This window comes from Delphinus delphis, chromosome 2 (genome assembly GCF_949987515.2).
Source record: "Delphinus delphis chromosome 2, mDelDel1.2, whole genome shotgun sequence".
In the NCBI taxonomy this organism is placed as follows: domain Eukaryota; kingdom Metazoa; phylum Chordata; class Mammalia; order Artiodactyla; family Delphinidae; genus Delphinus; species Delphinus delphis.
The window spans coordinates 29,177,830-29,204,648 of record NC_082684.1 but is presented as its reverse complement, the minus strand read 5'-3'; the positions used below and the strand labels follow the sequence as shown (position 1 = coordinate 29,204,648).

The following is a 26,819-nucleotide window of genomic DNA, read 5'->3' as shown; positions in this document are numbered from 1 at the left end:
TTTTTTTTTTTTTTTTTAGGAAGCTTTCACTGTCTACAAACTGCATTGAAAAAATTGCAAACCTGAATGGCTTAAGTAAGTGATCCACAGTAACAGATGGTTCTTGGATTTTGTAGTTATTTGGAATAAACATTCCAGAGGCACTACATAATCCTAGAAGCTGGCACCTGTTTTAACCGCAGTAATTGTCGGATGTCAGAAAGAATATATAAACCATGTGTCTTATTTAATTATCCAAAGAAAAGTAGAGATAACATGAAACCGGAACAGTTTAAAGACATTATAAAGTTTTTGTAGTGTTAGAATTGAAATATCTTAAATAGAAAATGAGGTTTTTTATATTTTTTTGTTCAGATTTATCTTGTGTTTCATACTTATTATATTTAAAATTTTATTCTTCACCATCCCTGTTTTTCCTATGCTCCTTGTCTTTGTTAATGACATCGACATCTTCCCAGTTGCCAAGGCTCCTTGTGCTAGTTGCCTGTGGCTGCAGAAACTTGGTGGCTTAAAACTGCAGAAATGTATTCCCTCCCTGTTCTAGAGGCCAGAAGTCTGAAATCAGTTTCACTGGGCCAAAATCAAGAGGGCCACACCTTCTCTAGAGGCTTCAGGGGAGAATTTTTTCCTTACCTTTTCTAGATTCTGATGGCTGCCAGATTCCTTGGCTTGTGACTGTGTCACTCCAATATCTGCCTCTGTCGTCATATTGCCTTCTCCTCTTTTGTCTCTGTCATATCTTTCTCTGTCACCCTCTTATGAGGATACATGTGATTGCATTTAGGGAACACCTGGGTAATCAAGGATACTCTCCCCATCTTAAGATCCCTAACTTAATCATATCTGCAAAGTACTTTTTCCCCATATATAGTAACATTCACAGGTTCCAGGGATTAGGATATAGGTATCTTTTGGTGAGCCATTATTTAGTGTATCATATTTCCCTTTACTTCCCTCAAGCCCTACATGCAAGTTCATCAGTAAGTCCTGTTAACTCTATTCTTCGAAAGAACTCTCAAATAATTTGTTGCTTTTCCATTTCCAGGAGCTACAGCTTTAATTTAGACCCTCATCATCTCCCCCTTAGGTCATATTTTTCAAATGTTTTTTACCACTTCCCACAGTAAGAAATACCTTTGAATTAACGACTCAGTATATATATATTCGTATGAATACACATATCAAATATAGCATATGCATATGAACTGGATTAAAATTTGTAAAACAATAGTTACCCTTATAGCATAGGTTCCAGTATAAATTTTTTTAGCGTGATTTCATTGTTTTTTAAATGCTTGTCACAACCCACTAAGTTGATTTCACATGACCCACAGTTTGAAAAAACACTGCCTTACAACTTCTGTTATAGCCTCCCAATTGATCTCCTTGTCTCCTATCTTTCTGTTCTTCCATTGACCTTCAGCACTGACACCAGAGTTTTCTTTTTAAAAATATTGTTCTCATTATCATTCCTCCAGATCAGAGATCTTTAATGCCTCCCCTTTGCCTAGTAAAGACCAGATGCCTTAAGGTTGCATTCAGGGTCATCTAAAAGCTTGTGACATCCTCTTCACACCCAAACATATAATTCTTTTTTTATGACTTTGTGCACTTGATAGTGCAGTGCTTTTCATTGAGAACAGCCCCTTCCTCTAGCAGGAAAACCCTACAAGAAACAAGATTAAGAATGCCAAGTTTAAATGTCATTTAGAGGGAGACCTCTGAAGACTTCTTTAATCTCCATCATCATAATAATTACTCTTTCTTGGGAACATTTATAACAGTCTACCTTAGATTATAATAATAATTACTTACTTCATATAGTTATTGTAAAGATTAAATGAGTGGTGTGCATAAAGTTCTTAGAATAGTGCCTAGTGCATATAAATGCTCAAGAAATATTAGCTGTTATTATAGTTAGTGAGGAATATGTTCTGTCTCTTCAGATAATGAGCTCCTTTAGGGCAAACATCACATCTTATTAATCTATCTTCTATTCCAAATCTCCCTTCCCCCCAGTACTGTACTCAAAGTTGCACTCAGTATTTATATAGTGCTGGAGAGGAAGTGTTTACTATTAGAGTTGTATATAAGATGATTCAGTCTATTCCATTTTTCACTGACTCATTAAACAATTTATGTTTCATTTTATTCCCTATTCTTTGTCTGTATTTGAAATAACTTGCTTAAAGGAGACTAAATTGATAACATTATTTATCAGTATGGATAACATGCTTTTCTTTCATAATGACTGTGACAATATGAAAATGAAAATATGAAAAACCTATATAAGGCTGGTAATGGGTTTGAACTCATATTCTCTTTGGTCAATTAGTAGTGACTCTCAGGAAAGTCATATGAAGAAGAGTTCCAAAAATTCAGTGGAAAAGAGTACCTTGATCAATTATTGATATCTGATGTAGGCATGGAATGAGAGAGAATAGGCATTTGTACCATGTATTTGCTATATTTGATGCATCTCAGTTTAGTTCTGCTTATAACAAATGGTATTTCTGCAGTCTATGGAGAGAATACACTTTGTCTGTGACTATGAAGCCAACTGATTCATGCAAAAGATTGAATATATGACGCTAGCTTGCCTCCCACCCCTTTCCTTTCATGAGCACTATAGTCTTACCTACTACACTGTGATAAGAGGATCTGAAATAAGTAGGTATTCCTATTTAACAGCAGGGTTATAAGGCAGAATAACTCTAACAGCAATATATATTGTTTCAAAACTGTGACTAGAAAGCTGTATGACATGACTATGTTCAAAACTGTGACTAAAAAGCTGTACAATGTGAATACTAATACTCTCATATTAAAGATTAGAAAGTAAAGTTTCTTGGTAAAAAGTATACTCCTTTAGTTTACTAAAACTTTAAGATATTGATTTGATTTCATCAGGACCTAAGAAGAAAAAAACAGTGTTTTCCTTCTAGTGGTGCTCTCTACTTATGCAACATATAAAATATGGAAAATATATAATTCTGTAATGTTAGAAGAGTTAATCTATTAAGTTTGATATCATAATTTACTTCCCCATACAGCAATAAGATCTCTTTAGACTTTCATTGCCATTTTCATGTGCATTTTTTAAAAAAGGAGTTGTATATATTTAAGTTAGATACTATCTTTAAAAGATTTGTATATATCTGTTATCTCTAATTTCTGGGATCAGTTCTTAACTTAGTTGACCTAAGTGTATTTTGACATGGATGATTTCTTTTCTCTCTGAAGCAATTTCAATATTGGATTTCTAGGACACTGTACCCTTCTGAGTTTCTCCTGCCTTTTTGGTTACTTCTTCCCAGTCTCATGTCCTCAAATTTTAAATGTTGGAGTATCTGGGGACTCAGTTCTTGGATCTCTTCTCTTTTCTGTCTTCACCTACTCCCTAGATTATCTCATCCAGATCATGGCTTTACCATCTACATGCTGATGGCTCCAAAATTTATATCTCTAGTCCATACATCTCCTCTGAACTCCAGATTCACACATTCAGTTGCCCGACATTTCCATTGGATGTCTACTGGACATCTCATACTTAACATGTCCAATACTGAGTCCTGATGTCCTTCCCCAGCCCTAGTTAACCCAACTTCTTGTGTGTCTGTCTCAGATAGTGACAACTGCATTCTTCTAGTTGCTCAGGCCAAACTCCTTGGTAATTTCTTGACTCCTCTCTCGCTATATATGCCTGATACACACACACACATACATCATTTATTTGTACTTACCATGGATTAGGCCTTGTGCTGAATATTTTAGACAACTCTCTCATTTAATCCTTATACTCTTATAAGGTAGATCCTATACTTCCTCATTTTACATATGAGAAAACTGAGATTCTAAGAGGTTTGGTTACTTCCCTAGAGAGTTAGGATTGGAACTCAGTTATGGATTTGTGCTCTTAACCATTGATTTATGGATGTTATAGAACAGTGCCATCCAATAGAATTATCTGCACTGTACCAATATAGTTGCCACTAGCCATATGTAGCTATTAAGCTCTTGAAATGTGATTAATGTGACAGAGAAACTGAATTTTTTTATCGTATTTAATTATAATTAAATTGAATATCCACATGTGGTTAGTAACTACCATACTGGACAGCATAGTTATAGAAGTTTAAGTTGTGAAAATTAAATGTATAACTTATGCATAAGTAATCACAGTAGATTTTTAGGACAAAAGTGAGGTTTCCTGTGTTTTACTAGAAATCTTTTATTTTAATTTTGAAAAATAATGTATGTACATGGCTTTATGCACATAGTTCAGAAGAGGGTACAGTTAAAAATGTCTTCCTCCAGGGACTTCCCTGGTGGTCCAGTGGGTAAGACTCCACGCTCCCAATACAGGGGGCCTGGATTCGATCCCTGGTCAGGGAACTAGATCCCGTATGCATGCTGCAGTTAAGAGTTTGCATGCAGCAACTAAGAGTTCTCATGCCACAACTAAGAAGCCCACATGCCTCAACTAAAGATCCCTCATGGGCTTCCCTGGTGGCGCAGTGGTTGAGAGTCCGCCTGCCGATGCAGGGGACATGGGTTCGTGCCCTGGTCCGGGAAGATCCCACATGCCGCGGAGCGGCTGGGCCCGTGAGCCATGGCCGCTGAGCCTGCGCGTCCGGAGCCTGTGCTCCGCAACGGGAGAGGCCACAACAGTGAGAGGCCTGCGAACCGCAAAAAAAAAAGAAAAAAAGATCCCTCATGCCGCAATGAAGATCCCGCATACTGCAACTAAGACCCGTTGCAGCCAAAAATAAATAAGTAAATAAATATTTAATAAATAAATAAATAAATAAATAAAAATAAAAATATCTTCCTCTGACCATAGACTGACTCTCAGTTCCTCCCCCAAACCAACCACTGTTTCTACTTTTCTCTTCCAGAAATAGCCTATAGATATAAAAATAGAAACATTCTTTTAAAAAATAAAAATAGACATTTTTTAACCAATCACAATCTAATTATTTAAAAAAATGAAAGCAAAAGATTTTTAAAATACTGATTCATTTGATTTCACTTCTAATCCTTTGTGGAGCAAGGTGGACCAAATATATTTTCTATTTTCTAGTGTAAGTCCTCATATTATAAGAGGTTTGAAATATATATGCTCCCAAATTTAAAGTTCAAATCTTCTTTACTCTTATTTTATCCTTGTAGTATTAAAACCATGCATTTCAAATAGCTAACCATTTAAAATTTAACACTGACATGATGTGCAATTGTAGTGTTTACCTTAATGATATATCTATGTTATTTCTTACTTGATTACCATTTTTTATTAATACAGCCTTTTTTTATTATATAAGAATATTTATTATATAAATGTATTTTTAATTAAAAAAAATTTTTTTTTTTAACTTTTTGGCTGCATTGGGTCTTTGTTTCTGCACATGGGCTTTCTCTAGTTGCAGTGAGCGGGGCTACTTTTTGGCTGCAATGCGTGGGCTTCTCAATGCGGCGGCTTCTCTTGCTGTGGAGCACGAACTCTAGGCACAAGACTTCAGTAGTTGTGGCACACGGGCTCAGTAGTTGTGGCTTAAGGTCTCTAGAGTGCAGGCTCAGTAGTTGTGGCACATGGGCTTAGTTGCTTTGTGGCATGTGGGATCTTCCTGGACCAGGACTTGAACCCGTGTCCCCTGCGTTGGCTGGTGTATTCTTAACTACTGCACCACCAGAGAAGTCCCTATATAAATGTATTAAAGCTTTATTATATTAGATTTATAACAATTGTGTAATATGATTCTAATAAACCAAAATTGTTTTCTTTCCTCTACAGAAAACTTGAGAATATTGTCTTTAGGAAGAAACAACATAAAGAACTTAAATGGACTGGTAGGTTGTTATTTATTACTTAAAAAAACATACACTCTTTTTCTTGAGTATGCAAATAATACTTGTCTGTTGCAGAAACTTTACAAAATAGAAAAGCAAATATAAAAATTACCTATAAACCACTGCTAACATTTTGATTGACATCTTTCTTGCCTTTTTTTCCTATTCTTTGGTGGGTATGTAGAGAATGAAATCATACCATATATATTGTCTTGCATCTCTTTTTTTTACTTAGTATATAAAGATCATTTTTTCCATGTCATTCATTCATTCAGCAAATTCATTCAATATATTTCCTGAATGCCTACTTTTAGCCAGGCACTGTTCTAGGCACTAGAGATACAGCAGGATATAAAATAAAGTCCTTGCTCTCATTGAATTTAAATTATAGTGGAGGGAGACAGACTAGAAAATAACTGCATAATAATACATCAGGTGGTGATGAGTGCAGTGAAGAAAAACAAGGCATATATATTCCAAATAGATAATTATTTCCATTAAATTTTACTGTTAAAAATTATCTCAAGTTTCTGCCTGGCCAGAAAATTTTAAATTCTAATTTTATATTTTCCTAATTTATATATTTTTCCAAATTTATGTTATCTTCCTATGTGGTTAACATGTCATCTCTATCTTTGTAGCATTTATATGGATTTTATGGTGAACATGGAATAAAATATAATTATTGATTTAAGAAAAACAAAAACGAGGCATATAAGAGAACGTAGATTGATGGGAAGTCCTCTCTAAAAGTGAGAATGTAGGCTCTAGAGCTGACCAAGGGACCAGTGCTCCAGACTGGTGAGGGACAGCAAGTGCAGATGTCTTGAAACTGAAGCTCCTTGGTATGCTTGAGTAAGAGCAAGAGTTGAATGAGGGAGAATTGTCCTCTGTGAGGTTGGAGAGGGAGCCAAGAACCAATCCTTATAGGACTTGGTAAGATTTTAGATTGTTTTCCAAGTGGCTTGCAAAGCCATTGGAGGTTTTTTGTTTTGCGGTACGCGGGCCTCTCACTGTTGTGGCCTCTCCCATTGCGGAGCACAGGCTCCAGACGCGCAGGCTCAGCGGCCATGGCTCACGGGCCCAGCCGCTCCGCGGCATGTGGGATCCTCCCGGACCGGGGCACGAACCCATGTCCCCTGCATCGGCAGGCAGAGTCTCAACCACTGCGCCACCAGGGAAGCCCCATTGGAGGTTTTTGATCAGAGGATTTTATTTAAGTTTTTAAAATAATTTTCAACCATGCTTTTTTAATGACAGCATAATATTCTATTTTATTGATGTACCATAATTTATTTAAATAAGTTATTATTCGTTATTTATTTACAGTTTGGAGTTATTATAATCAATGCTGTTATAAATCTCCTTTTAGCTATATTATTGCACACATCTATGAATAATTCCTTGGATAAATTCCTTGAAATGGAATTGCTGGGTCAAAAGTATGAATTTCTTTTAAGGCTTTTGTGACATATTATCAAGTTATCCTTTGGAAAGCTTGTAACAATTTATACTACCATCAATAATGTATGAGGATTTTCGTTTCCCTTTACCAACCTTGGGCATTTTTAAATTTTTTAAAGTTTTTGACAGTGTATTTTATTTGTATATTTATTGGCCATTTGAATTTCCTTGCTAAGTTGAGATGAAACAATATTGTAAAACTAGGCAATTTCAGAAAAGATGAAACAAATTTCTTTTTCTTGTGTACGTTCCCCAAAAGATAATAATTTTTTTTAAAGTGCTGATTGTTATCATAAAAACCCTGAAATATTTTGTAACTTGGGTTTCCTGTCCCCCTCCCAAGCCCATTAATTCTAGCCGTTCTTCATAAGAGTCAATGAGGCTGAAACTGCAGTGCTTCCCAACAATAACCTCCCAAGACCAGACAGGCTAAAATGACCATTCCCCTCCCCCACCATTACAGAAACAGCCAAAACACGTGAATAGGAGTCAGTGTTCAGAGGTGCAATTTTGGAATTATCTTGAATTATCTGATAATATTCCCACAACTACATGTCTACTTACTGACATAAATTTATGAAATGCTTGGAAATTCTTAGAGATTACATTCTGTAGTTAAATAAAGGGAGTTTTCTCCCCCAAAACAATAACCAGTAGATGAATTATTTGCTTTCTAGCTAGATGTGATGAATAAAATCCTAATGATCTATAAAAAAAATTTTTTTTGATGTTCTAAATGATTGGTAAATGTAACGACATTTTGCCTTCTCTTCATTCTGTGAGCCTTAGATGGTAAAAATGTCATATATAGGGACATTATTCATAATGGATAAAATATTATAGTACAAAAATTCAGAATTTATTATGCTTCATGCTAAACATTACTTTGAATTATCTGTAAAGGAAGAGTTTGCAAATAAATATACCCCTAAATTTTTAGGGCCAATATGATAAATGCTTGATGTTCCCCCAGGTATTTACAGAGCACCAGATTCTCAACTATTGATATGGTGTATAATTTCTCCCATGAAATGTAATATATACCTAGAAACCACAAAGAAATTGTAAATATAGGATTAAAGACATGTATGGAGATATTATCTAGCTGAACCATCACTTACTTAGATCTCTTTACTTTCTATAGACTGCTATCAATAACCCCCAGCAGTTGGTTTTTTCCCCAGGATGTGTGTATGTGTGTGTGTGTGTGTGTATACACACACCAAAAACATTTAACCAGTCCAAAAGCTTTACTACTTATGCAAAGACTAAAGAAAAATATGTCTGCATAAGGATACAGATGGTGGACTTCAAATAGGGTCACATGCTGAGTTATTCATCTAGACACATCAGCCTCATAGCATGATTTGAATAGCTGCCTCAGTAAGTTACAAATAACTACTCTAATATGTGAAACATGGAATGTTAAATTGAAGAAAAGGAGTCTATTTAAAACTACTTAGGAAAACTATTAAGGTACATTATAAGCCTGCTCTTATATGTGATTGGCTGGCCTCTGCTTTCCTTTCGGATATCATTTCATATTACTCTTCTTCCTAGTTGGTAATCTCCAGCCACTGGCCTTCTTTCTCTTTCTTGAACATGCCAGGTTCATTCCCACCTGAGGACATTTGTACTTGCTGTTTTCTCTGCCTTAAAAAACTCTGTTACCCTGGATTTCCACATTACTGGCTCCTTAACTTTCACACTTCAGTTCAGATGTCACTTCCTCAAAAGAGACCCAACTATCCTATATCTAAAGCAGTCCTCTAGGCAATAACTCTTATCACCTATAATTTTTTTCCATTTTTCTTATTTGTTTTCTTTCCCTCTCTCTGTCTCTCCCTCTGTCTCTGTCTCTTTCTCTCTGTGTCACACACACACAAATTCTGATAAGCACGTCAGTTCTGTTCATCACCATCTACACTGGTGCTTTATACACGTAGTAGGCACTCTATAAATATTTATTGTGACTTAATAATGCTTTGTAATATTACTAATTAGAAAAACTATTAGGTTAAAATTTTAATTCTAAGAGTAATAGATGTAATTGTATTTAAAAAACAAATCAAGCAATTCATAAATGTATGAAATACACTGTGAAAGTCTTTCCTCTCCCTACCTCCTCAAGTCCATGAGGTAACAGAAATAATATTGGTATACTTTAAATTTTTTTCTGTGCACAAATAAACAGATATCTGTGTGTGTGTTTGTGCATGTGCATGCATGTGAGTGTGTGTGTAATATATATTTGTACTGATAATATGCTGGGCATATTTTTCCTGCTTTTTCATTCAATAATATATCAGGAATATCCTTCCATGTAAAAACAGGCAGATTTAATGCATTCTTTTCAATAGCTGTTGTTTTCTACGTTATCAGTATATGGCAATGTATTTAACTATTCATATATTGCTGAACATTTAGAGTGTTTCCAGATATTTTATTGAAGAAGGGGCGTCTGTCTGTCTGTCTCTCTTTTTTTTGCTATTACAAATCATGCTGTAGTGAACATCTTTTTACATATATCCTTTAGCAGTTATTTGAATCTTTACATGGGCTAGATTCCTAAAAGTAGAAAAGCTGAGGTTATTTTTGTGCATTTAAATTTTTGACAAGTACCTCAGATTGCTCCCACAATGCTTATGCCGGTTTCCACTTCCATCAATGGTATAAGGGTGAGGATTACTCCCTCCACCCTCAACATCCCTGAGTATTATCCATATTTTTAATATTTGCCAATATGATAGGCAAAAAAGGAGTATTACATTGTTTTAATCTGTATTCTTTAGTTAGTTATGACTTCGAACATCTTTTTATATACTTATTGGTTATGCATGTTTCCTCTTTTGGAAATTGACCTAACATTTTTTACCCATTTTCTACTTTTATCTTTTTCTTATTAAATTCTAGGCACTCCTCAATATTCCTAATATTTATCCGGTATTGATAATGTTATTACTATTATTGTTGTTACATTTATGAACTGTGTAGCAGACTCTTTACATGCATTATCTCATTTGAAACTCACAACAAGTAGATAATATCCTCATTTTAAGATAAAAAATCCTCAGTCCTCATTTTAAGATAAAGAAACTGAGGCTCAGATAGTTATGTAAAATGCCCAGGTATAGTGAACAGGCGCTGTTAAACACTATTGCTGAGATGAGCAGTCTGTCAATAGCTATCAGTGTCTTCAATGTGTATTTACTTTGTCCCAACTATTCTATATCGAAGAGTTTTTCATACTCACATACATGAACAAAGATGGTGGACCAAGTACATTCATTGAAATATAGCTTGTATAAAAGACTGCAACAATCTAAGTGCCTATCAGTAGTAGACTAGCTAACAAAATATATCAAAGGGGAAAATGAGGTAGGACTTACCTATATGTGCTGAAATAGAATAATTTGCAAAGTATATTATTATTATTATTTTGTGTGTGTGTGTGTGTGTGTGTGTGTGTGTGTGTGGTACGCGGGCCTCTCACAGTTGTGGCCTCTCCCGTTGAGGAGCGCAGGCACTGGACGCGCAGGCTCAGCAGCCATGGCTCACGGGCCCAGCCGCTCCGCGGCATGTGGGATCCTCCCGGACCGGGGCACGAACCCGTGTCCCCTGCATCGGCAGGCGGACTCTCAACCACTGTGCCACCAGGGAAGCCCTGCAAAGTATATTATTAAATGAAAAGAAGCAAAGTGGATATTTCTATGTACCTATATGCACAGAATATTTCTGATGATAGCTGTTACCTCTGGGGAAGGGAACGGGCGTGGGTGAGAAAGAGACTTTTCATTATACTTGTTTGCACTATTTGATTTTTGTTATGTTGTTATCTTGTGTGTTACTCTTTTTTAAAAAATATTTTATATTTTTATTTAGGTGATGATTATGTATGTTACTCTTTAAATTAAAAAAAAAAAACAACTAATGATCCCCCCTCAAAATACAAACAAAATATTTGTGCACTTATATTCATAGCAGCATTATGCACTAGTAGTCAAAAGATGGAAGCAACCCAAATGTCCATCTACAAATGAATAGCTAAACAGACAAAAGAAAAGATGATGAAGGAGAGAAAAAGGGCAGGAGGGAAGAGGAAAAGGTGGAGGACTTAGTCAAATCTAGGTAATCTGATTACAAATTCCATACTGCAATTTAATGCAAAGTTTTCAGAATTATTTAATATATTTTCTCTTAGTTTGTCACTTATCTTTTTACTTTATTCATAGTTGCCGTATGGAGTTTTAAAATTTTTATTTGTCAAATCTTTATAACAACTGTGTTTTGTATCTTATATAGAAGGTCTTCACTTCTAGATTATGAAAAAATCATCTTATATTTTCTTTTAGTACTTCTATTATTTTTTAAGTATAAATTTAAAAAGTTTATACCTTTAAACCATCTGGAGTTTATTTTTGCAAATTGCATGTGATAGATATCAGACCTTATTTTTTTTCCTCCAAATGGTTAGCCATATGTTGAAAAGTCTCCTTTTCCTACTGTTTGGAAATGCCACATACTAAACTCTTGTATATGCATGGGTAGGTTCCTGGATGGTCAAGTTTTTTTTTTGCGGTACGCGGGCCTCTCACTGTTGTGGCCTCTCCCGTTGTGGAGCACAGGCTCCGGATGCGCAGGCTCAGCGGACATGGCTCACAGGCCCAGCCGCTCTGCGGCATGAGGGATCTTCCCGGACTGGGGCACGAACCCGTGTCCCCTGCATCGGCAGGCGGACCCTCAACCACTGCGCCACCAGGGAAGCCCTCTTTTTTTTTTTAAGGCTAATCCTTTTGGCAAGTGCTTTTTATTTATTTTACTTATTTATTTAAAATATTTATTTATTTATTAAGGTGTGCAGGATCTTTAGTTGTGACATGCAGACTTCTTAGTTGCAGCATGCAGATCTTAGTTGCGGTATGTGGGATCTAGTTCCCTGACCAGGGATTGAACCTGGGCCCCCTACATTGGGAGCATGGAGTCTTACCCACTGGACCACCAGGGAAGTCCCTCAAGTTTCTTTCTGTTTGTTGTTTTACCTATATATTTCAGCTCCAATATCATGTTGCTTTACTTTTCTTTCACTTTATAATATGTTTTGATATCTATTGAGACAGGTCCTCTCTCTTTGTTCAAAATATTTGTGGCTTTTCTTGGACATTTATTCTTCAAGAGAAACTTGAAAATCAGTCTATCAAGTTTGTAAAAAATAAAATCTCATTGGAAGTCTTAGTAGAGTTGCATTGAATCTATAGATTGACGTGGAGAGAACTGATTTCTTTTCATTTTAGAAAACCGAACCTCTATACCTATCAAACAGTAACTTCCCATTGTCTCCTCCCACCAGCTCTGGCAACCACCATTCTACTTTCTGTCTCTATGAATTCGACTACTCTAGATATCTCATATAAGTAGAATCATACAGTATTTGTCTTTTTGTGACTGGCTTAGTTCACTTAGCATAATGTCCTCAAGGTTCATCCATGTTGTAGCATATATCAGAATTTCTTTCCTTTTTAAGGATGAATAATACTCTGTTGTATGAATAGACCATATTTTGTTTATCCATTCATCCATCAACAAACCCTTGGGTTGTTTCTTCCTTTTGGCTGTTGTAAATTATGCTGCTATGAACATGGGTATCCAAATGTCTCTTTGAAACCCTACTTTCAATTATTTTGGATATATGCCCAGTAGTGGGATTGCTGGTTTATATGTATTTAATTTTTGGATGAACTGCCAAAATGTTTTCCATAGCATCTGCACCATTCTATATTCACACCAACAGTGCACAAGGGTTCCAATTTCTCCATATCCTTGCCAATACTTGTTATTTTCTGTTTGACAGTAGTCATCCTAATAGGTATGAGGTGCTAGCTCATTGTGCCAGCCTCCTTATTTTACAGAGTTAGAAACTAAGAAGAGAAGTGATTTATTCACATGCAGAAGCAGACCAGTTTGCTAAATGCCTGTTCATTCAATGTACCGTTCTCCAAAGGGCTAGTTTATTGAATGACAGATTTCACTGAATTGAGTCACACAGACTTAGCCAGTTTTTATTGATTAACATTCACCAGATTGCTTCACCAAAATTTTGTCTTTATTACCTACTTACAAATATATAGAAAATTGTGTTGCTTGGAATGGTTTCAACACCTTTTAAACTTTTCTTTAAGATTTTATTTAGTATTAATTTTAGTGCAGCTGTTTTATCCCAGCTGTTAGATTTGTCAGTCCATCTTTGTAGACTGTCAGTTTCATATTTTAGACACTGATCACTTCTCAAATGATTAAAACACATAAAAATAGTAATCTAATTGAGTTGGTTAGTGAATTGTTATATTTAGGGAAGTAGGAAAAACAGTGGAATAGATTGAAAACGTACTGAAAGACAAAACTATGCCCTGGACACCCAAAATCTATACAACATTTGTTAGTCAATATACATAAGAAATTCTCATTCTGCAATGAGAATTTATATTCCCAAGTCAAGTCCCCAAATGCACAGAAATTTGGTCATGGCAGAACAGCTGCATCCAATTGGCTGAAAATTAACCGAAACTCAATTAATGCTTGTAAGGAATGAACAAAGCACAACAGACATCTTCAGAAGTTATCCTGTCTAAAGTAATTTCTGTCCTATCCTATCTAAAACAAATTGCTATAATTTGTAAGTAGTTAACCAATTTTTCAGTAAATCAGTAAAAGAGTAAATTCAGCAAATTGGCTGTTTGGAGAATTGATCAAATTGGCTATGTGAAAACTGACCAAGAGTCCTCATCTGCACATGTAAAACGACACTAAGTAAGTGGCAGAACCCAGAATTGAGCCTAAACTTTCTAATTAGTATTATTTAGTCACTATTTTTTCTGCTGCCTCACACTTTCAGTGCCAGGATGGACTGATTTAAAAGTTTCTTTTACTTTGAAATTGTTGTTTCTCCTACTTAGAAAGTTGAAACTAAGATGAATTGTGGGCCTTGGGATGACACACAGAACTAACTCAGACCACTCCATTCTCAGCTTTTCCCCTTGGTTCCATCTGTATGGAAAATGCATTAATGATCTTTATCCAGAGTACGTTTATTCTCTTTATAGTCTTTAAAGGGACAGTTATCAGGACATAGACCTGGGTCCTACATTCTAACATTACCATGTGGATGTAGGTAAATCCTTTTGCGTTAAGAGGGGATTGAACATCGAACTGATTCTGCCTAGTCACTTTTTTGTTTTTTAAGGAACAAATAATCACTACATTTTGTCTTTTGTATATGAAAGAAGGAAAAGTTTTTGTGCCACTATTGGTTGTATCTAGCATTTAAGAGTCAGTATGACATAATCATTATAGTATAATGAAAAGACTATGGTTTTTTTTTTTTTTTTTTTTTGCGGTACGCCGGCCTCTCACTGTTGTGGCCTCTGCCGGTGCGGAGCACAGGCTCCGGACGCGCATGCTCAGCGGCCATGGCTCACGGGCCCAGCAGCTCCGCGGCATGTGGGATCTTCTCGAACCGGGGCACGAACCCGCGTCCCCTGCATCGGCAGGCGGACTCTCAACCACTGCGCCACCAGGGAAGCCCAGACTATGGGTTTTAAGTTGAGTTTTATACATCAGAAAAAATAAGGTGAATTGATGCATAGATAGCAGGATGGATAGATGGACCAGATATGTGACAGGAAAAGGATAGTAAAATGTTAATGGTAGAAGCTGGGTAGTAGATATATGGGTATTTACTATAATATTCTTTCAACTTTTTTATGTTTGAAAGTTTTCATAATAAATATTTTTTAAAAACCCTGAAATTTAGACATAGGTCTACTATTTAATAACATTGTTGGGAATTCCTTGGTGGTCCAGTGGTTAGGACTGCGTGCTTTCACTGCCGTGGGCTTGGGCTCTATCCCATCCTGCAAGCTGCGTGGTGCAGCCAAAAAAAGCATTGTGATCTTAGAAAAAGCCCTTTATCTAGAATAGAAATCAAACAACCTGCTTTGCCTATCTTAATTAAATAAGGATCAAATAATACAATGTATAGGGAAGTGATTTGAAAAGTATATTATTCAATAAAATTGATAAAATAGGGCTTCCCTGGTGGCGCAGTGGTTGAGAGTCCGCCTGCCGCTGCAGGGGACACGGGTTCATGCCCCTGTCCGGGAAAATTCCACATGCCGCGGAGCGGCTGGGCCCGTGAGCCATGGCTGCTGAGCCTGCGCGTCCGGAGCCTGTGCTCTGCAACGGGAGAGGCCACAACATTGAGAGCCCCGCGTAGCGCAAAAAAAAAAAAAATAGTGCTCTTATTTCCCCTCTTGGTGGTTTCAGTAGGTATTCTTAGTTCAGATCAGTTTGAAGAGAGGAAGAAAATGTTCTACTTGGCTTTCTTAATGAGAAAAAACTCCCACACAGCCTTCAGCTCTCCTGCCAGTGGACAGGTTGGTCTCAGTTCTCTCTGAAGGCCATTGTCTTTATGTTTATGAGGAAGGGGACAGAAGGAAAAGCTTAAAAATAAGTATGTAAATAAAATTGCTTTCTTTTTCAGGAAGCAGTAGGGGACACGTTAGAAGAACTGTGGATCTCCTACAATTCTATTGAGAAGTTGAAAGGGATCCATGTAATGAAGAAATTGAAGATTCTTTACATGTCTAATAACCTGGTGAAAGACTGGGGTAAGTGAGGCTGGCTCTTTGCTAACCTTCTACCTCATGTTTATAGAAAATAGCCCTATAGGGAACAAGATACGAAATGGGGACATTTCTTTCTAAGCACAGAGGGAAATAGCTATAGGAGTTCCTATATTTCATCTAAACACTTGAAATTTACATTTAAATATTTACTTAGAATGATTATAATTGAATAGGTCCTGGTCCTATTAATCATGAAAAAAATTAAACTATTGTCCAAAGGCCAAAAGGAATCGGTTTAATAATTCTTGGGTGGAAGACTTATTTAACATATATATTGCTTTTCTTTTTTATTGTACATTATCCATTTAGCATTTTAAAGCCCTATTGTGTGCCATGAACTATGCCAGGCTGTTGAGATACATAGTTGAATAGGACATTATCCCTGCCCTCAAGGAGTTCACAGCTTAGTGGGAAAGATTAGTTTATGAGTTAATAATTAGAAAACTGTGTGATAAGTTCTACAATAGAGGCTTGAATGAGTTGCTTTAAGAATTTAGAGATGAGGGAATGGTAGAGACAAAGGCAGTTTAGTTTAGCTGATACTGATGTAGTACAGTATAGAGAAGACCTGTCACTGGAGATTGATTTGTTGATTCTGAACCTCATTTCCTCTTCTTATCCCATCCTTAGATTAGCATAAAGGTAGAAGAGGTACGTCTCGCTTTCCCTCCCTTTCCATAATGTCTTCAGAGAATGACTTCATATGGTATAATGTCCCCTACTTCCTTCAAAATCTTAAACAACGAATTGTTCTGAATAGTCACAAACTGAGGGCTAGTGATACTGGGATTCACCCTTCAAAATCATAAGAGTAAAACTTGTCATTTTAATATGGAATGTATTCTTTGTACTTGTAGGTGAATTTGTGAAGCTGGCAGAACTACCATGCCTAGAAGACCTGGTGTTTGTAGGCAATCCCTTGGAAGAGAAACATTCTGCTGAAGGGAACTGGATTGACGAGGCAACCAAGAGAGTACCCAAACTGAAAAAGCTAGATGGTGAGTGACTCTGGGCCAGCTTGGAAATGTTTTCTGGGTGTAAGAATTGAATTTGTAGCACGGAATCATGAAAAGGAGCAAAACTAAAGAAAATGATAGGTTATCTCTGGTCGCCAAGGCCACTTCTGTCTGTAGGAAATTTTGTGGTCCCAGTTTGGGCCAGAGTGAGATGAAAGACTTCTAGAATATTTAGACTGGTATAAGATCATCCCTAAACCAAAAGCTTATAAGAAAGCTGGGTTTATTCTCAAGTCCCAAATGTATTATTTTGCAAAATAATTAGACATAAATAGTAAGGAGTTGCTTTTTCACAATTGGATCAAAATTGTAATGTTCTCTCTCCCTCTCCCCCCTAATTTTAGTTTCTCAATACCTAAGAAAGGTGAAAATGTCAGGAGAGATCCCTGACTGACTGGGTTCAAGTCCCAGTTCTAGCTTTTTTGTCATCGGGCTGGTTAATTCATCTCACCAAACTTTGTTCTTTTGTCATCTGAAAACCAGAAATAATAAAAGAGTCACAGACCTCCCTGGGTCTTTACTCCTTCCAGTGGTCCTATGAGGAAGCCAGGCCATTTTTACCTTAAACCTACAGAATGTTATATATCAATCATATCTCAATAAAGTTGGGGGGAAAAGATAATGAACATATATATCACCCCCAAAAAATTTCCTTTTGCCTCTTTGTAATCCCTCCCTCCTGCTGCTCACCACCATCCCTCCCAAGGCAGTCACTGATCCGCTTTCTGTCCCTATAGATTAGTTTGTATTTTATAGAGTTTTATATAAATGGAATCATGCAGAATGTTCCCTTTTTTCCCTCTGGCTACATACCTAGCTGTAAAATAACAAAGACACTAGACTGCCTCTTGTGGGAGGTACAGGAATAAACAGGAAGAGGCAAACAGGTTTCTTAGATACTGGTGATGTTCTGTTTCCTAAATTGGGTGATGGGTATACAATAATTGGTTTTGTTACTCTTTATTTATATTGTATCTATATGAATGACTATTTCATAAGTTAAAATAAAATAGAACAAAAGAGAGGGTACATTAGAGCCTTGGACTTCAGCCTTTTTATGTTCAACTTTGACCTCTAGAAACCATTTGAAATCATTTGTCTTCCTTTCTCATTGTGCACAGGAAGTGAACCCTTCCATTAAGAATGGAAAAGAATCCCTTATATAGACCCTGAATAGACCAAGCCACATTATATACAGCCTTTTGGACCAAATATTGACTTCAGGCCAATCTGAACAGCCCCTAGAAAAACCAGCTGGTGTATCCTAAACCAGTGAGATGGACCAGAACACAGGTGGCCACAGCTGCTAGCTTGCCTCTTTTTGCTCCTCTTCAGTTGCTTGTAAGAAAAACTGAGGGGTGTTAAAGAGCTAAAATGAAAAAGACAGACAATACCAAATGTTAGTGGAACATGGAGCAACTAGAACTCTCATACCCTGCTGGATAGTAATGTAACTTGGTATAACTTTGGAAAACTGGCATTATCTACAGAAGCTCTACATACATATCCCACATGACCCAGCAACTTCTCTCCTAGCTGTATACCCAGAAGAAAAGAGCATGGATGTTTACCAAAAGACCTGTATGACAATACTCATTGCACCACTATTTTAATAGCTATAAATTGGAAACAACCCAAATGCCCAACAACAATAGAATAGATAAGTAAATTATGACATATTCGTACAATGGAATATTCAACAGCAATGAGAATGAATGAACTATAGCTTCACACAATATACATGAATCATATAAACATAATGTTGAGCAAAAGAAGCCAGACACAGAGCGCACGCTACATCATTCTATTCATATCAGTTTCAAAATCAGGCAAAATAATCCATGGTGTTAGACATTAGGATAGAATGTACCTTTTGTTGGGGGACAGTGACTGGAAGGGGACCTGAGGAAGTTTTGGGGGTTCTGATAATGTTCTCTTTCTAATCTGGGTGCTGGTTACCAGATGTGTTCACTTTGTATACATTTATCAATCTGTACACTTATAATTTGTGTACTTTGTATGTATATTTCAATAAAACATTCACTACCCCCCACAAACAGATGCTGTGGGGAGTACAGAGGGGTAAGACTCTGCTCGTTGCCATAAAGAAGAATCACACAGGAAGAGGCACTGGAGATGGCTCTTAATTAAGGGTAGGGCCTAGATGGAAGGGGTGTTACGGGGGGCATTCCAAAATGGAGGAACTTTGTTAGCCAGGAGTCCAGAAGTAGTAGTCTGCAAGATGAGTTTGGGAGACAATGAGTTGATCAGTTCATCTGGAGTGGAGGGTGACTGGCTGAAGAGTTAAGACTGAACAGTTGACTAGGGTCAGATTGTGGACATGCTTCAAATGCCAGAGCTCAGAAATGGCTGGCTCTTGGGCCAGTGAGAGCCTGCAGATGTATTTTATTTTCTGTGCCTTGGTTCTTTTTATTTTTTTCCAATTTATCCCCAGTGTTTAGTATTTGGGGGAGTAACATAAAAATTCAGATTCTGGCAATACTGGGATTGCGTATTTTATTGTGAAAAATGAATATTTCTTTGTGTTTAACATACAAAGTTTTTAGTGTGTATAGGGCCTTATTTTTCTGCCTGGTACCTGTAGGCATTTTTATTTGTAACTCTGTATTTGGGGACCTGAATATTTGTAATTACTTATATTAATCCATTTGGGAATTCTCCTGAGAGGCTTTTTGGATAATTAGAAATTTAAAAGATTATCTTATGATATTATTTTTATTATGGCACACTTCTCAGCATCTCAGAACTCCTCAGGTTAACAGAAAAATATTTTCAGTTAGAATTTAACAATCTCTTGAGAATGACCAGTAATAATTTTCTTTTTCATTTTAGGTACCCCAGTAATTAAAGAGAATGAGGAAGAAGATAACTAACACCACATTTTCCACTTTGTGTAACTTATTTAAATGTCATAAGAACAATAGATAAGTTTTGTATAGTTGTCTATTTTAAAGATTCTGTGTGGGGCAAATGGTTCTTAAGATAAAACAAATCTTTCATTCCTTTTTTTCTCATAACCTATTCAGTGTTTCTCCCCCCAAATGATAACACCAACTTTATATAGTCTAGTGCTCTTTTTAGAAGCTATAAATTTTCAATTTTTGTCTTCAGTCCCAGTTATGTACTGCGTGGCCCCATCTACTGAAACCTTTATAGACCAGTCATTTTTAACAAAAAAGGAACAAATGTGATTCTTTATTCAGTTTGTTCAGTTTTTTCATTTTTGTTTGTTTTTTTTTTTTTAGGCCAGGCATTTAAATATATACACTTAACTTTTGAATCTGTAGGCCATCTTTCTTGAAGGTCCATCTCTTTATGACTCAGAAGCACAAATGTGTCATGCCTTTGGTTTGGGAAGAGCTCCTCTTAGAAATATAGCAGCAGTCCTAGAATCAAGACTCCAAAGTCCAGTTTGAAAAACTATGGTGAAAAAAGGAAAAATTAGTACCTTGGAGGCCTTATAGCCCATGTTATATTTACTTATTTGTTGTTCCAAAAGTGTGTGCATTGTCAACTGGAATTTATGTTGTGTTTACCTGCATGTCCACTCAAGTCCTGCAAACAGTCAGCCAGTCATTCTGTGATCCAGGTCAGTGGTTAAAATGACTGTTATAATCACTCCTTTGACCAATACTTTGGCCTTATTACACATATGGACCTGATCTTAGGCATACTTTTTGGTTATAGTTCCTTATATTGGGTTGGCCAAAAGGTTTGTTCGGTTTTTTCCCGTAAGATGGCTCTAGTAGCACTTAGTTGTCTTTAACTTCATTTGAAACAATTTTGTTAGATTGTATTGTGACAGCTGTCATATCAGCATGCATTAAAAAAAAAAACTTATCAAAATTGGTGAATTTTTGTGTAGCCATTTTAATATTGAAGATGGAAGAAATAAAGCAACAGTTTTGGCATATTATGCTTTATTATTTCAAGAAAGGTAAAAACACAACTGAAAAGCAAAAAAAGATTTCTGCAGCCTATGGAGATGGTGCTGTGGCTGATGGAACGTGTCAAAAGTGGTTTGTGAAGTTTCGTGCTGGAGATTTCTCGCTGGAAGATGCTCCACAGTCAGGTAGATCAGTTGAAGTTGATAGTGATCAAATCAAGACATTAATTGAGAACAATCAACGTTATACCACGTGGGAGATAGCCAACATACTCAAAATATCCAAATCAAGAGCTGAAAATCATTTGCTCCAGCTTGGTTATGTGAATCGCTTTGATGTTTGGGTTCCACATAAATTAAGCGAAAAAAACCTTCTAGACTGTATTTCTGCATGCAATTCTCTACTTAAACGTAACAAAAACGTTCCGTTTTTAAAACAAATTGTGGCGGGCAATGAAAAGTGGATACTGTACAATAATATGGAACGGAAGAGATGGTGGGGCAAGTGAAATGAACCACCACCAACCACACCAAAGGCCAGTCTTCATCCAAAGAAGGTGATGTTCTGTATATGGTGGGATTGGAAGGGAGTCCTCTATTATGAGCTCCTTCTGGAAAACCAAACGATTAATTCCAACAGTACTGCTCCCAGTTAGACCAACTGAAAGCAGCACTCGTCGAAAAGCGTCCAGAATTAGTCAACAGAAAACACATAATCCTCCATCAGGATAACACAAGACTGCATGTTTCTTTGATGACCAGGCAAAAACTGTTATAGCTTGGCTGGGAAATTCTGATTCATCCACTGTATTCACCAGACATTGCACCTTCAGATTTCCATTTATTTCGGTCTTTCCAAAATTCTCTCAATGGAAAAAATTTCAATTCCCTGGAAGACTGTAAAAGGCACCTGGAACAGTTCTTTGCTCAAAAAGATAAAAAGTTTTAGGAAGATGGAATTATGAAGTTGCCTGAAAAATGGCAGAAGGTAGTGGAACAAAAGGGTGAATACGCTGTTCAATAAAGTTCTTGATTAAAATGAAAAATGTGTCTTTTATTTTTACTTAAAAACCAAAGGAACTTTTTGGCCAACCCAATATGTTAGATAAGTAAATATATATAAGCAGTAGTTATATTTGAATTCCTAGCCTAAATGTTGGCCATTCATATTTTTTAAAATTTGCCCTAATAACTTTGGTCTGTTGACCCTCATGTTGAGAGAAGTGACTGTTGTAAGGGTGCAGAACTTGAAAGACTGGATTTGGTACCTTTCAATAAGTGAAATTTAGTATTTCAAAATATATTTTTTCAAAAAGTTTAAGTTAAACAGCTCTTAACATGAATTATGTATATGTTTGTGGATGGAAAAGAGATGTTTCATTATGGAATCCCAGGCAAACGGCATTATTTTTGAGGATTGCTTCTTCCGTGAAGCATAGCAGGTGATTTAACCTCAGAATTGCAAAGCAACAGTTGGATACAGAGCTTGGAATTTTTCATATAAGAAAAAGTTGTTTTTGGAAAATGCAAGATACGGTAGTCAGTAACCAGATGAAGTGCATAGTAGGCTGTGACTGAGTCACTGATAGATTGCAAAAAAGATGTCAGAGGCCCTCTGCCATATTGTGCCTAAAGTCCCTCAACCAGAAACTATTGGCTCCTATTTCCCCATTTACTTGCGTAAAACTAGTCAAAGAGGGAAGAGTCATTTTTAAAAAGTGATTGCATAAGTAGTCCTGGCTTTCTGAAGTTTTCAGCTGTCATTTAAGTAGGAATTACATGATTTCTCTGAGTCACTCTGATCAAAAGGGACCACTGCTTTGACAATCAATTCTAAATAAAGGTCCAATACTATTTTTAGCTTCCTTTTGCTCTTCCTTACAGTCTGATAGGAAGAAATCTTTACTCTGACTGGCTTATACATTCAAAGCCTTTGACTATTTCTTTTGTGAACCATAGGCAATGAGAATTTTCCTTGGTGATGTTTAAACTAAGAAGACGATCTTCTTTTCTTGTACTCTGCACTTCATCTAGTAGGTAAGCTTAAAGCCCTATTGCTAGGTATGGATGTATTTTCTAAAAGTTATGCTGGAAGTGAATATAGTAGGGAATGAATGAATGACTTCATACTGAATTTATTTATAAAATAACTTACAGTGTTGGTGTTTGGTTTTTCTGAATTCTTAATATAGAAACTAATTTTCTCTGTTTCTCCTTGTTTCTTAATGTCTTTTAATCACTGGTAGTTCTCAGAGAAGTGTAAGGTGCTTTTCTGTGTCCATTTCACACAAAATTCATAATTCAGTTCCACTCAACAAATATCGAATGACTTCTGTGCCTCCTTTTCTTGGAATTAAAGCCAGAATCCATGTTATTAGAAAATGGAAGATAAGGTATATGAAGAAGTTCAGAATATTCTCTCAAATCATTCCTTAAATCATCCTTTACTGCTGCAGATTTAGCTGATGTTAAATGCTTTTGGTTTATGCTTCTCGGATTAGATATTTGACCTACTTGGAAGAGATTGTCTCTGTGCTCCTTGTTTAAAGCATTATGCCGTTTTAGTGGATCATTCGATTTCTTCTCTTCTTATAATGATGGAATCAGTACAGTATTTTAATTTTTCACAGGAAATTTTATTTTCGTCTACCAAGGAATTCAGCTTTCCTCTTTTCCCTAACATTAAGTTTATGGCTGTATTACTAGTCAGGTCTTGAAAGGTTTTTGTGTTCTCTGTAAATAGGCGTTTGTTCCTTTAAACCAGAGTTTCTCAACCTTGGCACTATTAATATTTTAGGCTGGATAATGTTGTGGGGAGGGGGGCTGTCCTTTGTAATATAGGATGTTTAGCAGCATCTCTGGCTTTACACATTAGATACCAGTAGAACCCTCTCCCAAGTTGTGACAATCAGAAGTGTCTTCAGACATTGCCATCTATCCTCTGGGGCAGAAGGGTGGGAACATATTCGCCCCCGGTTAAGAACCAGTGCTTTGTAGCAACATTCCTTTTTCCAAGGTCCATTTATTTTCACTCTGTAGTCATATGCTACCTGAGTTGTTATTTGAGAGAAGGTGATGTATTTAATAATCGTGGATGGAAGGAAATGGTCACTGGTGTTTTCCTTTGTCATGCTTATTTTAATAATTTTCACATAACATTAGAAACTCAGGACTGGAAGGTTCAACTTGTTTTTTAGCAGGGCCTCAGCTTTTATTGTTTAGCATTCTTATCTTAGGACAGTAATTATTAACCTACCTCTCTCCTACTATCAACAAAATCCAACTTTATGATAGATTTTGCTTTGTCTCTAAAGTTTAACATTTTAAGTGTACTTTAGAAAATGGATCATCCTTCTTAGGTGTTCATTCTTTAAGTATTCATTCATTGTCCAATAATGCACAAATTTTGTAGACTGTAGCAGTCCTTAAATACAGAAAAATATTGTATAAAATTTGGTAATCATATATGAAAGTAGCTGGTGTAGACACTGATTCTGCATGTGGACCGAAGACTATCTGGTCATGATAACTGGCCAGTAACTTGGTATGGTTACTGGATCTATTCCACAAATAGAGGTGGTATAAGACACATAAATGTGGTTCCTGTATAGAAAGAAATTTTGACTTGAATAGATGCTTCTTCTGATACCTCTTACCAGTGGTCTGAAGTGGAATAAAGAGGAGTACGAAATGAATCTTAACTGTTAACTTATTCTCAGAGTTGGTGATGTGTAAGTAGAGTCGAAGGTGGTTATCTATGTGGCCCAGAATCTTCCAGCTGGATTTTTCTTAGGACTAAATGGAAAAAAGTATAGGGCCTAGAGAGGTTGGATTAAATCATTAACTTTAAAAAATTGGGGGGGAAGTGTCAAAGCATCAATCATGAGTAGTCTGATTGTCTCTCTAACTGCAGTCTGATTGTCTGCTCACAAAGACCTTACATTGTTAAGTATTGGTAAAGGAGGAAGAAATAACTGCTAAACTGAAAGTTACCCTTTACCAGAAATTAATTTCTTTGGCACACATTTTCTTTATTTGGGCTGCTTAACATGCCTGTAAATAATTAAATATAAAACAAGATTCAGTGTAGCAGAGTTGGTGCTTCTGACATAGCTAACTTGACCATATTCCTTAATCTTCATTTTAGCATGAGTGTTTTTAACTATAAAGTAAGTGCAATAAAAAAATTAAAGGTATTTTTTTTTAAAATCACTGAACTTTTAGAAATCCCTCATCTATATCTCTATTCCTGCCTTTTTATCAACCATTGACTTCAAAGAAAGAAAACTGAAAAACTAGACTGAGTCTTACCTTTTTCTAACTTAAGATAAATTTTCACTTGACACTTGGAGAAGTCATAACTGGATTCTAGTTAATTTCCCATATTGGGCAGGTTAGAAGGGAACCAGCCAACCAAATTATGATCTACCAAATTTAACCAGGGGGTGGGGGAGAGTAAGCTATTTTTCAGTAGATTTGCACTTTAAAATGAACTGGATGTTGGTGGAAAGTACTCTCAAAGGGAAGATGGGTAAATACCTAGCCTGCATGTGGATATTAGAGAATCAAACCTCATCCTTGCTCATTCTAAGCCCACCTGAGCAGTAGTTGTGTGTCAGCATAATCAGAGCCAGGATTTCCCTACTTCCTTACTTGGTGTCATTTTCCATGTCTGCTACATTAAGTCATCCCTCTGGGGGTATATCGAGAATTTCCTACTCAGAATAGAAACTTTGTGAGTTATCTTTCCTACATCTATATTTTAAAAATTAATTTAGATGTTGGCTAGATTAAGTTGTGGCTAATGTTACAAGGGTGGGGAGTTCTTTGCTTGTTTGATCAGCAGGGTACCTGCCTCTGAGGTGCTATTGCCTAGAGTGATCAATCCCATCAAAAGACTGGTGAGTTGGTAGCTGTAGAGAATATACATATGGCCAGCTTCTCCCAGGGTGTCAGTCATGATCACGAGCATCACTCCAGAATCTTTGGCTTCTAGAACCAACTCCATTCTGAAGAACATTTTAACATCTATTAATACGTCGGTAATAATCTTTTATATGCAGGAATTTTTGTAGCATGTCTTTATGACTAAACTTACTGTGTTAAATTATTTAGAAATGTTGAGTTTCTGAATGTTATTTTGTGAGATGTTTTAAAATAGTAATAAATTGTGTTATTTTATAAAAAAATTAATGTGTATCTTTTTTGGTTACATGTCCATTAGTTTTACCTAATATAGAGCGACTATGTGAACTTCCAATGATATTCAGTTCCGAAGAAACTCAGTGTTTGGATAACATTCCACACAGCTTGTGTGTGTGAGAGAGAGAGAGGGAGAGAAAGAGAGAATTGGGGATTGACTCATTTCTTTATGCCAAAAATTTTTTTTTCAGTAGTTTACTACCAATGATGACCTCCTCTCTCAAGTTTGTAAGTCTTCCCCAGAAGTTCTCTGGGCACAATTTCAAATGACTAGGATCCTGGAAGGAGCACTTCCAGAGACAGCAAGTTACTACTGCACTTGGTTATTCCTAGTCCTTTCCTGACTTCCAGAAGTGTACAAGGTTAAGGTTGGCTGATAGGCCCTTGATTTGTGGTCTGGAATGACCTGACATTGGCTAGCCCTTTTTTGATACACAAGAAACAGGAAGAACCCAGCAATAAATCACAGTAATATTACACATTTTCCCAGCATATATTCTGTGCTATTATCAGTCAAATGTAATTTTGGTCACAGAATGGGAATATAGTGCAGTTTCTACTTCTTTATTCCACAATTCTTTGGTTGTGAGGATGTTTCTTGCTGCTCTCCTCCTTTAAAAGGCAGAAAGATTTTAATTTGTGCCTATTAAGAGAAAACCTTAGGCTTCCCTGGTGGCACAGTGATTGAGAATCCGCCTGCCA

General features: G+C 36.4%; 1 protein-coding gene across 1 annotated transcript in view; it reads left to right on the top strand.

Moving 5' to 3' along the window:
* The window catches only part of DNAL1 (dynein axonemal light chain 1), a 42,181-nt gene extending 16,092 nt beyond the window's left edge, over window positions 1–26,089 (top strand). Inside the window, exons 4-8 of the mRNA XM_060004241.1 lie at window positions 20–75; window positions 5,792–5,847; window positions 15,848–15,974; window positions 16,850–16,990; window positions 19,862–26,089. Coding sequence (XP_059860224.1) covers window positions 20–75; window positions 5,792–5,847; window positions 15,848–15,974; window positions 16,850–16,990; window positions 19,862–19,902 — 421 coding nt within the window. The 3' untranslated portion in view covers window positions 19,903–26,089. The remainder of the gene's footprint in view (window positions 1–19; window positions 76–5,791; window positions 5,848–15,847; window positions 15,975–16,849; window positions 16,991–19,861) is intronic.
* The last annotated feature ends 730 nt before the right edge of the window (window positions 26,090–26,819 follow it).